General features: G+C 39.2%; 1 protein-coding gene across 1 annotated transcript in view; it reads right to left on the reverse strand.

The window, feature by feature from the left end:
- LOC119416872 (glutamate receptor-interacting protein 2-like) overlaps window positions 1–14,637 on the reverse strand; it is a 50,743-nt gene that overhangs the window by 4,858 nt on the left and 31,248 nt on the right. Inside the window, exons 15-23 of the mRNA XM_037684062.1 lie at window positions 8,762–8,907; window positions 8,593–8,673; window positions 8,253–8,316; window positions 7,838–7,983; window positions 6,018–6,162; window positions 5,625–5,764; window positions 5,321–5,500; window positions 3,491–3,650; window positions 848–962 (exon numbers count right to left, since the gene is read on the reverse strand). Coding sequence (XP_037539990.1) covers window positions 848–962; window positions 3,491–3,650; window positions 5,321–5,500; window positions 5,625–5,764; window positions 6,018–6,162; window positions 7,838–7,983; window positions 8,253–8,316; window positions 8,593–8,673; window positions 8,762–8,907 — 1,177 coding nt within the window. The remainder of the gene's footprint in view (window positions 1–847; window positions 963–3,490; window positions 3,651–5,320; window positions 5,501–5,624; window positions 5,765–6,017; window positions 6,163–7,837; window positions 7,984–8,252; window positions 8,317–8,592; window positions 8,674–8,761; window positions 8,908–14,637) is intronic.

Consider the following 14,637-nt stretch of genomic DNA (forward strand, 5'->3'; position numbering starts at 1 on the left):
CAGTTTTAAAACTACTCTTTACTTTTGGATAAATCTTAGGGTTGGCTTGGGTTTCCTGATTTATCCCTTAGTTATGCTGCTATAGACTTGGACTGCTGGAGGACAAAATGACCAAATTTCTTCAATCAGCTGCTGTCTTTACTTACTCTACCTATTTTGTATTTCTACTTCTTTTTTTATTTGTCTTTTTTTCTATCCTTGATGTGTGTTTTTGTCTTTCTTCCAATAGGGGGTACACCTGCACCTACATCTGGACCTGCCATTCTGTGTTTGTTTGTTTCTCCTTCCTGTCCTCTCAAACCCAGCCGGTTGAAGCAGATGGCCACTTATCCTGAGCCTGGTTCTGCTGGAGGTTTCTTCCTGCTAAAAGGGAGTTTTTTCCTTTCCACTGTTGCCTTTGTGCTTGTTCAGGATGGGAGACTGCAACAAAGTGAAGATTCATCGAATCTGCTGGCTTCCTTCCTTAGAGAACTTTACTAATTAGCTTGTACATGAATGTTTCTGTTCAGTGCCCTGATACAACTTCTGTTGTGATTTGGCGCTGTATAAATAATCTGAATTGAAATTTTACAATCCAGGTTGTAAAGCAACCAAACAGAGAATGTATGGAGGGTGAATGCGTTTTCAATCCCCTGTATAATCTCTTATGCAGCAAACTTAGATTAGAGTCCAAGGCACTGTGTAAAATCCTTCCTTTGTCAGTTTAGCAGCAGGTGCCTGGCTTGTCTTGTCAGGTTTAATAACAGATTAGACTGATGATTTTCATAATGCTTCATCGGGCATGTTCATTTAGTCTGAGGATACAAAAGGGCAAAGTAGATGGACAGAAGCTCCTCCTGCTACCTACCTCCAACTCTCTGAGAATCTCTGACTGGCCACAGGTCTCGAGGTCCTGCAGAGCCTGGGACCAGAAGCTGTCATCCTTGTTCAAGGTCCCGTGGCAACGAGGGAGGCTGACGAATCTACGACAACGCAGGAACCAGAACATGAGAGCAACCCTTCAAGGCTGGAGGTGGATGCTGCCTACAAGAGCAGCACGGGATGGGGAGTTTTTGGGCACCAAAACTGAAGAGGCCCTTTTTAAAACAGGAATTCCTCAAGAGCGCAATTGAGTAAAATTGCAACAGTCGATGGGGAGTCCACTAGGTTAAATGAAGCCTTGAAAATTTACAAAAAGTCCAACGTAAAAAAAAAGGACATTTAAAAGCGAACAACACAAAAGTTCAGGAAAGTCAAGCGTGAGGGAAGACATAAGGTGGATGTATCCTTGAGTCATTGAGGGAGATGTTTTTCTTTTTGATAAGGGGTGACAGGAACAAAATGCATCTACGTGAAACACCAAAGAACTTGCGAGACGTTAGTAAAGCAGATGAGAGAACGAATACCTGAGAAAGAAGAAAAAAAAGGCAGTTTGGAAAAGCCCAGAACAAAAAAACTTCACATGATAGTTTTTATAAAACAAGAAAAAAGTGACTTCAACATGGGACGAGCTCTGGTCAGAACCACTGAAACAATGCATTAAGGACAATTACTGGCACACTTCAGGATGTCAAGGCAGCAGCAGCCTGTGTGTGTAGACAACCTGAGGCTTGTGTTGGTCTGTTTCTACCTTACAGCTAATCAAGCTTTCAGGTTTGTGGAGGTCAGGGGAGATTCTAGAATATGCCCTTTATGGGTGCTTAGCCCCCAGTGCTGACAATGGCTAGTGATCAGTGCAATGGCTATTGTCATCAGAATCATTTATGTGGTGGGGGACACACTGGTGGTGGGGTCTAGGGGTCCTCCCCCAGAAAATTTTGAATATAGTAGACATTTCCTGTGGTCTGGTGTATTTTAACAGTTTGTTTAACATCTACGTTTACCTGCAAAAGTAAACACTTGATTCAATACCTATTTTAGAGAGCAACAAGAAGTAGCCTGACCAACAGCTCTCCTTGTGTGAATAGAGGGGTGGGTAGGGTTCGGTACAAATTAAGGTCGCCGATTGGTCAGTTGCTGATGAGCCTACTGGAATGATTGACAGGTGGCATCATGGATCCAACTATTGCAAAAAAAAAAAAAAGATTTTGCTTACTGTTTAAGGGGTCATTATTTATTCCATATTTATTCCAAATTTATTCAATATTTTTGGTGAATCTAAAGTTTGAGAACTGAGTTTCTTTACAAAATCCTAATGATTGTGTCTTTATTTTTCAGGGGTGCTAAGTTAAAATTTAGGGGTGCTTGAGCACCCCCAGAACGAGGCTAAAATCCCCACTGGTGGAGGTCTGTAGCATCAACAGTTTTCAGACCTTAGTTTGGGTCACTGCTTGCTAGAATTAAAAAACTCTGTATTTTATTTAAATTGTGTGTTTGGCTGATTGTACACTTCAAGTCACTGCAGACCTTTAATAAAACAATTTTATTAATTTTTATTTCAATACAAAAACAGGCATGTTTGGGCTGCCCAGACCTCCCAATGGATATCCATGATATCAGTGGGATTTGCCTGGTTAAACAAAGGTTAATAAATAAATATAATTTCGTGTCACTGAAAAACCCTATTTGTAAAATATTTTCACCTCATTATGTTCAATACATTCAATACTTCTTGTACTGTGTGATCTCAGAGCTCCACAGATTATTTTCTTGCTTTTTCACTATTTTTTTTTTCTTTCAGTTCAGCTTTTTCTTCCTTTGAGGACCAGATATCAGTTCCAATCAGGACAAATAAATATTTCCATCATGCAATTTAGACCCATGTTTATGTTCCTCAGTACTTTGATAACAATTAAAATGATATTTACACAAATATCTTGAGAAGTTCAAGATTGTGCATTTCAGTTTTCAGTGTGATCTGACCAGAACTGTGCGACTCAAACAAAGAAAGAAATGAAGACTTTAACTTAAATCTACATCGACACACACACAGTGGAAAAGTTCAAAACTCACGGGGAGGTGTTGCAACAAAACTTTAATATTAAGCCCATAAAAATAAAAACATTGCTGCAAAATATAAACTGATGAACCACAACCAGAGGGAACAACTTTCCACCTGTGAGTTGTAACCTGAACTGTGGATAAAATAAACTGTTCCACAAGATCTAATTACATTTGTGCCTGTGTTGCTAAACTAAACACACTTTATGTAAAAACTGAATAATTACATTATTTTAAATGATAAAGCCTTTCTATCCATCTGCACCACACTCATCCTCAATTATTCATACTCCATTTTTCATGATTACAAGAACTATGAATAACTGATACCAGCCACAAAGAACTATGAAATTACATTTTTAAAGCTTCTAATAGATTAACATAAAAAATAACCTTAGCATGGTTAAACTAAAGGGCAGAAAATCACAATCTTTTCCACACATATTACAATTTAGCAAATGTTTGTTTCTGCAGATTGTGGAAGGAATTGTGAATAAACATTTTTATGAAATTCAATGCTAAGTTTATTTTTAAATCCTTTTGGAAATTAACTCCAGGCCTTGACACTTACCCAGGTATCTTGTCCCACTCGTCCTCAGTGAACCTCCCATCATAGAGCGCCGTTTGATGGGCCAGACCTGCAGAGCCAGACGTGATGTGACTCTTGTGTTTCGGACGCCTCCACTCAGGTGGATTTAGCAGCAAATCAGAACTTTTAGGCAGATAGGTTCCTAAAAACAATTAAATAAATCTCATTTATCTCATTAGACCAGAAGTTTGCAACATCTGGTTCTCTGGTCCCTCTGCAGCTGCTTTTTGTAGACTGGACCAAATTATAACAGATCATTCCTATTTTTAGAAGAGGAAAAACTTTGCAGTTTTCCTGTATAACAGTAAATCGAGCTACCCATTAAAAAAGCTGTACAAACGTGCAAGTCATTCCAGCAAGCAATAATAAGAAAAGGCTGTATTTAAAATATTAAAGATCTACGCCTTGATTAAAAAAAGATTAGTACCGTATTTTCCGCCATACATGCCACACTGCCTTATAAGTCGCATCAGTCCAAATATGTCTAATAAAGTGGAAAAATCCATAAATATGTCGCTTTGCCATATATGTCGCATCTATTATGCATCACTGCTGACACATTGTGTTTGTTAGGCGTCACCACTGACAACCCGAAAATGTGGGCGAGTGTTGTGCCAAAAATCGATTGGCTGCCAAATGGCGGCCGCAGGAGCATGCACGGGAGGACTTTAACAAGAATTTAACAAGATTAACATTTAAAAACAATTATTTGTTTGCTCAAAATTATAGCAAAGGCATGTCTCAGTTTAACTTTTCCTTAATAAATGCACTTCATTGGGCAAATTAGCTACAGTTCAAAAACCGATTCGTGACTGCGGGAGCGTGCACGGGAGGACTCGTTGTGCATTTCTTCGAGATTTAACAAGATAACCACCTAAAAACAATTATTTGTTTGCTCAAAATTATAGTAAAGTTGTGTCTCAGTATAGCTTTTCCTAATTAAAATGACTTTAATGGTCAAATAAGCTGTATTTCAAAAGTATTTGCTGCCTCGGTGCTCGGTGCGTAGAGGGAGGAAATCAGGAAGGAGGAAGGCTGCGCATTTCTTCAAAATTTAACAAGATAAGCACCTAAAACAATTATTTGTTTGCTCAAAATTATAGCAAAGGTGTGTCTCAGTTTATCTTTATTTAATAAATGCTTTGGTCTCACAGGAGCAGCGCAGCAAAATGAAGCTGATTTGATGGTTGCTTCAGGCGAGCTGGACGAAGGTGTCAGTGTATGGCAAGCCGACTGTGTCATTAATAGCCACTTTTAGCTATTACATGACACAACGGCATGCTATATTACTCGAGTGCCATCTAGCGGCTGAAAATGGTAATGATCAATATTTTCAGTCAGAATGAATGAAAACGGTCATATCTCAGCCCAAAATTGGTTTATAAATATGGGGAAAAAATCCATAAATATGTCGCTTCAGTGTATAAGTCACAGGGCATGTAAATTATGCAAAAAATGTGACTTATAGGGCGAAAAATACGGTAAGTCACAATTACACATCAACAAACCGGCCTATGTTCAGGTTTACATGAATAATTTATTAGAATGAAAGTATCTCACTTTGATCACTGTTTGAATTTGATCAAGAATTATCCGTAATAAAGTCATTTTATTTCAAACAACAATTTTTAAAAATTTGTAGGTTTTATATAACACTTAATGAGTTAACGTTATTTCAAGGTTTATGTTTTGTGACTCTGGCGAACTTGTTTAGTGGGAAAAGGGACAGAAGTGGATCCTAAATGTAAAATCTTTCAGGCTAAATGAGAGTAAGTGTGAACCTTAGACAGAAAGTGAAGAGTTGGGCGTCACCTTGGGCGATGTAGCCTGCATCGAACCCTGAGCTGTCCCAAGAGCTCATGGCAGAGTCTATACTGGGTACAGTGGCTGAGTAGACTGAGTGTTTATTGGTTTTATGAGATTCCGTCAGTTCGTCCTCTGGATCGCTTAAAAACCCAGCTTCTCTGTCGGGAGGCCGGCGGCACTCTGACTCTGAACAAACACAGCAGAAAACTAACATTTACTTTTTTTTTGTTTCACACATCAACTTAATTAAGAAACAACTTCCCACTGAGATTAAAGCAAAAGGATTTTAAAAAGGTGAATGTATATATACTATCGGACTGTTTCTTGATCTTGAGCGTGACGGACTCTCCGGCCATCTGCAGCAGATGGATAGCCTCACTCAGCGGCTTTCCTTTAAGGCTGACTCCGTTGATGGCCAGGACTCTGTCCCCTATATGGATGGCCCCAGTCCTGCATGGAATACAAAGAAACCAGACTATACCAGACCATACCATCAGGAAAAACATGTCAGGCTGCCAGGGATCGTGGACTGACAGAGAAACAAAGACTGCTTGTTACAGAAGGGAGATGAGACAGCCATTGTTTACCATTCGTTATTAAAAAAAAAAGTTGCAAAGAGCTCCTAAATTATTTGGTAAAGGCTAATAAATCAATAAAATCTGTGTTCATATCGATGTGTCACCTTGTCCTGTTCTTCACTCACCTCTCAGCAAGACCCTTCTTGGTAAGACCAGAAATGACGATGGGGTCAAAAGGTTCCTCTGTGCCAGAAATAGTGATGCCCAGAGGTCCGTTATACCTCTTCAGCTCAACTGTGTAGATTATTGAGCCAGACATCTCCAACTCATCTACACATAACAGACAAGATGCATTCAAAGATCAGAGGCATCAAATGAAGCGTTAAGTATTTAGAATAAGTAGAAATTAGGGATACACAATATTATCGGCATGGTATCGGTATTGGCCGATATTCGTGATAAAGTTAAATATCGGACATCGGCCATTCCATCAAAATAACTCACCGACATAAAAGGTGCTGTTTTTGTAAGACAACCCAGTGACAAGGATGTCTGCAGCACCAGCACGTTATTACGTCACATGATTATCATGTGACGTTAGCATGATTAGTCTCCCGGCACAATGAATAGACAAAAACTTTGAACTTAAAAAGGCACGAGTGCCATCATGTGCCTTTTCATCATGCACAAGAGTGAAGAGGATGCCACACTGCAGCTACCATTGCAAATGCTTTTGATGGCACGCTAGGAAAGTGGAGAATCCCAAAGGAGAACGTGCATGCAAGTGTTACATCATTTTCAACTTCTTTTTGACATCTGTATTTGGTAGCAGGCCAAACTGACAAAGACCATGAAGAATAATGTAGTATTTTAATTTCACAGCAGAGAAAGCTGTGTAGTCTCTGTAAGTAGGTCTAGAGAAAAAATATCAATATTGGTTATTGGCCAAATAGGTTTTAACATATTGATATATCGGATATCGGCCAAAAATCCAGTATTGTGCATCCCTAGTAGAAACCATTTTACTCATTTATTGCTAGATATTGTAGCAAAATGATTTAGCTTATTTCCAGAAAAAAAGGACTTCTATTCAAAATTCAAAGGTGAAACAATCAAATGTGACTAAAAATAAAGATCTAAACACAAAAACTAGAGGAGCTGGTGCTTTTAGACTAACGTCTTAACACATCCTAAATTAATGTATTCATGTTAAGATACAATTTGATGTGGTAGTACCTGAGAGTCATCCCCGACTCATGTTCTGAGCACCAATAGATCACACAGCATCTTTGTTTAAAACTTTGGCATGGAAGGAGGTGGGCAATATGAATTTCATCAAACTAGTTTAATTTTTCTTTGCTTTTTTATGATGCTACTTTGAGGTTCAGTTTTTATGTTGCAACATTTTGGCTTAACTTACTACATTGCAAGTGAGCATTATAGGATTTATGTTGACCTTTTACTCTGTTTAGAAACTATTTCTTTTAAATTAGAAGACAGTGTTTTGTTGTGGGGCAGCACGGTGGCGCAACTGGTAGAGCTGCTGCCTCTCAGCGAGCAGGTCCCTGGTTCAAACCCCGGTCCAGGGGCCTTCTGGGTGGAGTTTGCATGTTCTCTCCGTGCATGCGTGGGTTTTCTCCGGGTGCTCCGGTTTCCTCCCACAGACCAAAAACATGCATGTTAGGCCAATTGGTAACTCTAAATTGTCCCTAGGTGTGAGTGAGAGAGTGAATGGTTGTTTGTCTCGTTTGTCTCCATGTGGCCCTGTGATGGACTTGCGACCCGTCCAGGGTGTACCCCGCCCCTCGCACAGTGATTGCTGGACATGGGCACCGGCGACCCCCGTGACCCAAAATGGAATAAACGGGTAAAGAAAATGGATGGATGGATGTTTTGTTGTGCATTTCACGAGTTACACTTCTAATGTTTTTGAACCAATATATAATAGTTGATTCACTGTTATGTAATTTGTGATGTGAATATGGATTTTGAAGGACACGTGTACCAATGTTGTCCTCGTCTTTCTGGATGCGCAGTTTGACCATGTCCTCGGCCTGCTGCAGGACGTGCATGGCATCCTCCATGGTGCAGTCCTCCAGACGCACTGAATCAATGGCCAGCAGCCGGTCTCCGGGCTCCAGAGTGCCTGTTCTAGCAGACACAAGAGGCAGGAGGATCAAAACTATTAACCGAGACCTGCATCAGAATCCTATTAGGCTCATGTCTCAGTGGGATCCGAGGGGGTGACCCTAACCTCACCCTTCAACTCAATCAACACTGAGCCCTTCTGAAATGTAGCCATCCCACTGATCTAATTTTAATAACTCAATCCTATTAAAACCGTTCTTCCACGGCAGACATGAATCTGTATCTTAATGCTGTGAGAAATGAGCAGCGAACGTTAACATGATGAAACACACCTGTGTGCTATGCTCCCTTTCTTGATGCCAGAGATGATCAGAGGCTGGCCAGGTTTCTTACTTGCTGGTAAAACAGAAGAAAGTTGCTGGTAAAACAGAACCATGTGACCTCTGATCATTTCAAAATGTTCTGTTTGTGTTTTCCTTTTGTTGGCATCCAGTTTGTATATCTTTCCGGAGCTAGTCAGAGCAGAAAGGTTAATGAAGGATGTTGGTACAGACCAGTATTATTTAGAAGTAATGAGCCGTGCACTTTCAACAAGCCTGTCTTATGGATGACAGAACCCAGCATCCTGAGTCCCTGAGGAACACTGACCCCTGCTGATTGCCTCAAACTTACCACTGATGGTGATGCCCAACTCCACTCCTCTCCGTTTGGGGAGCTTAACATGGAAGGTGCCGCTGCTCGGAACCACAGACTCTGCAGTTTAAATGACTAATTAAAAATCATCTTAAATGGAGAAATGTAACATTAATCTAAATTAGGAATACGTTCTCGTTTGTGTTACCTGCTACATCGAACTCCACCTCCACGGTCACTTTGTTAGTCAGAGCGGAGTCTCTGAGCAGCTGATGAGCTTCTTCCAAAGTGCCCTCTTCAGTCGGGATACCATTGATGGACAACACTCGGTCTCCCACTTGCAATAAACCACACCTTTAATGTAAAAAAATAAAAATAAAAAAATACAACAAAAACATACAAGTTCAATAATACACACAAACAATTTAACTGTATAGTATTAACTCCTTTAAATATGCTTAATCTTAAGCAAAAGAAATGACATTTCTTGCTCATGTAAGTGACTTACCCCAAAAATACTGTATATCTGATTTGGTTTGTAAAACATATTATATATATATACATATGTACATATATATATATCTACATTTATATATATAGGTAAATGTTTTGACATATGTTTTAACTTCACCACAGCGTTTGTCCTGCTCATCATCATTACCATTACCCAACACCGAAAGAGAAGGGAGAGGGATAATGTTTTTGCCCATGCCAGTGTGAGTGTTTGTATCATGAGAAAAATATTTCAGGAATCACTGAACACATGATTTTAATTAAACTTTCAGAAAGTTTTCATTCAACCTTTATTTAGACAGGTAAATCCCATTGAGCCTCGAGGACTTATTTACAAGAGAGACCTGATTTCAACAAAGAATGATGACAAGAGTGGACAACAGCGACAACAATAGACAAATATAAAAAGGCATATATATATATATATTTTTTTTTTTTGTTTGTTTTTTATTTATTTTATTTTTTTTTACAAATAAGATGGCAAAAAAAACAACAAAAAAAACAGCTAGATTCTAAGGTGAATGTAGAAAACTAAAAACAGGAACATGTCTGCATTGGTCCCTGCCAGGAGTCCAACAGATTCTTAAAGCCACTTAGAGAGGTCAAGGTCGAGAGCTTCAATTTTTTTGTAAGATGTTCCAGGAAACAGGAGCGGAGTAGGAGAAGGCCCTTTTGCCAAGTTCAGTCCTCACTGAGGGAACACTGCAGGTAACAATGTCCTGAGAGCGCACGCTGTAGCTGCACTCATGCAGATACATGTAGGAGGAGATGTATGAAGGCAACAGACCAAGAAGAGATTTAAAGATGAAAATGTGCCAGTGAGAGAGTCTGCGTGAAGTTAATGATGTCCAGTTAACCAGTGAATACAGGGTGCAGTGGTGGGTACGATAATCACAGCCAGTTATGAATCTTAGTGCACCATGATAGACAGCATCCAACATCTGCAGGGTTCTTGTAGGAGCGTTCATGTAAATAATGTCACCATAATCGATGGAGGGAAGGAAAGTCACAGATACAAGGTGTTTCCTAGCATTCAGGGTTAGACAGGATTTGTTTCTGAAAAAGAAACCCAGTTTAACTTTCAGTTTCTCTACCAAGTTTTCCACATGGAGCTTAAAAGAGAGATGTGAGTCGACCAAGATACCCAAATATTTATAGGAATCAACAAACTCAATCCGGACACCATTTGAGGATGAAATCAGAGGAAGAACTGCTGGGGCCGACTTCCTGTTTGAAAAAATCATCCCTTTGGTTTTGTCGGCATTTAGGACAAGTTTGATGTGGAACAAATCTGTCTGGATGGTGTTAAATGCAGATTTCAAAAGCTGGAAAGCCTTAGCAACTGTTTTAGCTCGACAATAAACAACTGTGTCATCAGCATAGAAATGTATGGATGCATCAGGGATGTTTTGACCTACATTACCTATGTAAATTGTAAAGAGGGTGGGTCCTAAGACTGAGCCTTGAGGTACACCATTGTTGTCTGTTAAATAACTGGAGGAAGTACCATTATGTTGAACGCATTGCCTCCGGTCTGAGAGATAGTTAGAGAACCAACCAATGGTGTGTTCTGAGAAACCAATTTCTGTGAGTTTATGACACAAGATGTTATGATCCACAGTGTCAAAAGCTTTAGACAGGTCTAAAAAAAGTGCAGCACAATAATCCTTAGCATCCAGTGCTTCAACAACGTCTTTAAGAACCTTCAGTGAAGCAGTGGTTGTGCTGTGTTGTTTCCTGAAACCAGATTGATGTGGAGGTAAGATGTTAAATGAGTCCAGGTAATTTTTGATTTGAGAGTTTATCAGTTTTTCTAGAACCTTGGCTAAAATGCAGAGTTTAGAGATTGGTCGATAGTTGTTCAGTGAGGTGGGGTCACCTCCCTTCAGTAAAGGTAGAACAAAGCATGCTTTCCAAGTGTCTGGAATGGAGTTTTGGCTTATGGAGAGATTGAAGATGTGGGTCACAGTAATCAATGGATGGTAAGTAATGGATGGTCTACAACTGGTGAACTTTTTGAGCCAACGCAATTTAAAATAGCCACAAGAACAATTAACATACACAGAAATGGAAATGACTACATTTTTCCCAATAATGACATCAAATTTTGTGTTTTTTTAGCCAATCAGTCACAATGCAAGATCCAAACATGAGATTGTGCATATTTTAATTTTTAAGGTTTAACTAAACTACAACATAAGATGATGATCATCTAAAACTCTTGTATGAGAAACAATGTGCAAAATATGATCCTTCAAGGAATGTTACACCCTTAAATAAAAATCTTTTGATGGTTAAAGTGAAAATCAGAACCTTTTCTGTCCCCTTGTGGCAAGAATATTAGTTACACCTTTTGCTGTATAAATACACTATAATATATATATATATTAAATAAATAAATAATAACAATAATAACAACAATAATAATAATAATAATAATAATAATAATAATAATAATAATAATAATATAAAACTTAGAATATGTGAATGGATAATCGCAGAGAATAAAAAAAACTTTTCTTGGTCACTTTCTGTGTTTTTACCCTCACCTTCTTATGGATGTTACATTAGTGTGGTTTCATCTTTGGAAAACAGAAAAACACCTTTACCACTGATCCAGCATGGTAATTTTATTACAGATTTTTTTTTTTTATTAAATAATTTATTTCTGTATGAATGTAGGCCATTTTATATTGTGAAATACAGAAGAAGAAGTAAGTGCTATGTGTTGTCATCACTGTCTGTTCCCATACAACAACTAAATTAGTTCTCTGCATTTAACCCATCACACATGAGATGTATCCAGGTGGGGCAGTGGGCAGCTATGTGGGTGCTCGGGGAGCAGTTAGGGATTGGGTGTCTTGCGCAAGGACACCACGATATGTGGGCATGGCGGGGAGTTGAACCTGCAACTTTCTGGCCCCAGGTCGGCTGCCCTACCTCTACATCATCTCGGCCCCCGTGAGGTAGAACTAATCAGCTGTTTGCAAACATTTTGGAAATAATTAGGATAACAAACATTTATAATTATGAAAAAAAAAACACATTGTGCGTGCACACATGCAAACGCACGCAAACACAGATTAAATATTCTTCCTAATTGTGCAGTAAAATGCTGAAGAACTGTCAACAGAGATTAAGTCACTGAACACGCAGCTCATTGACCTTGTGTGGAAGCTGAGGCACTAAAAATCACAGTTGCCTGCTGTGTTTGAGTCACTCCTGATCAACTGCTGCTGGCTTAATCGTGTTACAAAACCCGAGGGACACAGCCTCACACACATTAGTCTCATTATACAGACACTACAAAGCAGTGGTGTAGTCTATGTGATACGCAGGTATACAGAATATACCCACTAGAAAAGCTTGGGAATTTCAGTATACCCACTTAAAAGTGCCCAATGACACGTGACATATTAATGTAATTCTGTTTTTTCTAATGTTGTTGTGATTTTGTTATTTTTGTTGTGTTTTTTCAAATATAATTCCATTTTTTCAAATGTTGTTCATTTACACCTTAGGGCCACCGTACTCATGTCATTGTCAACACATTTGGAACATTTTATAGATACATTGAGTTGATTCAACCTGTTTTTTTGCATAATTAATACTTCAGTACTTACTACATAATACTTGCTTTGATACTGTTTTATAAATTCTATAACATGTTTTTAATACAAGGCCAACTGTTGTACAAAGTTTGTTGTACATTTATTCAAATATAAGCATCATAGCAATTTTGAAATGTTCAATATGCTTAAAAATCTAAATAAATTGACAATTACATCGTACTAACCGGTGTACTTCGGGTTCTAAGCACAGTATAGCCAGTACAAAATGTAGACTGCACCACTGCTACAAACTAAACTCATCATGGGAGCAACAGGTACTCTAGTCCTGATCATTACATGACTCGCAGCCTTTAGCTACTGAAAAACACAATTTAAAATTAGTGCTAGACTTACTGTCGTTTAAAGTGACTTGCCTAGAACCCATTTAGACTGCTTTCAGAGAGGAGTCACCGTTCACACTCCGGGTTTGAAATAAACACCAACTTTATCCATTTAATGAGGGGGGGGGTCAGACTGAGCAACATTAATGTCCCCCATGCCAAGCTGCCAGCAGCATAGCTGTGGAAATGAAACATAGCAGATGTGTTTTCCTGCTTTTAGTCATCTGTTGTCCCTTCAAATTCATCGTCTGTTGCTCTGCTCCTGTTTGGCACCTCAATACAACATCTCCCCACCCCCCCACCCCCACACCCCCCCACACCCCCACCCCAGAGTTTGAAGCTCACTGTCCTACACTAGTAGATCAACAAAACAAGAACTAAAAGTAGTTTGGTGTAAATGTCGCACAAAATATGAAGTGAATGTAAAACATGCTGGTGTTTTAAACTTCAGAGCCACCGTACATGATCAGGGAACCTTCATATTTTCTCTTCTTCTCTTCTTCTTATTCTGCTCACTTAGGTTTTTTTTTTAATCATATTTTATATACAAGTAATTATAACACGACCCACCATCTTGCATGTCAAAGGTTTAAACAATGTGTGTGCTCCATTAGAGCTCAGAGTATGTGTTCAGGCTGACTCTCAGCTACTACTACATCAAATTTCAGTGACATATCGCCAAACTTAACTGAACTACAGCCATTTTTGTGTTTAGGGTTGAACAGCCATGGTGCCCATCTTTAATCTGATTGACTCCAAAAACTAATTAGTTATAGATGTAGATCTACTGATTACTTTCTGAGAGTTTAAATAAAATCTGTCTAGAGAGTCATGAGATATTTTGCTAACAGACACATGCACACACAGCCAATTGCGTGATATCCTGCCTTTCATGGCAGCAAATATGTAAAACAATTTTGTTGCATTTTCACTGAATGGCATTTCATTAAGAAATAAACTTTAGCTTAGACCTAAACCTAAAAAATGTAATGGCTTCATCCATTCATTATCTTTTACCAACTTCTTCCATTTTTGGGTCACGGGGGTCGCCAGTGCCCATGTCCAGAAATCACTGTGCGAGGGGCAGGGGACACCCTGGACAGGTCGCAAGTCCATCACAGGGACATAGAGACAAACAACCATTCACTCTCTCACTCACACCTAGGGACAATTTAGAGTTACCAATCAGCCTAACATGCATGTTTTTGATCTGTGGGAGGAAACCGGAGTACCCGGAGAAAACCCACGCATGCACGGAGAGACCATGCAAACTCCACCCAGAAAGGCCCCTGGACCGGGGTTTGAACCAAGGACCTGCTTGCTGAGAGGCAGCAGCTCTACCAGCTGCGCCACCGTGCTGCCCATAATGGCTTTGTGTATTTGTTAATTTAAGTGGCAGCATTTTATCATTTAGATTTAAGGTGATGTTAGCCCGGGCGTAGGCCTGTCACATATTTTGCTGGGTGATTAATTGTCTCAGAAATTATTGCCATAAATGATAATATTGTTTGAAATTTGACAATAATTAGTAATTATTGCCAATTATTGCCGATCCTATCTTCATTTAAACCATATTTAGTTTGCATCAGTCAGTTATGGCTATCAGTTGCCCCCCCCCC

Source organism: Nematolebias whitei, chromosome 11, assembly GCF_014905685.2.
Source record: "Nematolebias whitei isolate Nwh7 chromosome 11, NemWhi1, whole genome shotgun sequence".
NCBI classification, from domain to species: domain Eukaryota; kingdom Metazoa; phylum Chordata; class Actinopteri; order Cyprinodontiformes; family Rivulidae; genus Nematolebias; species Nematolebias whitei.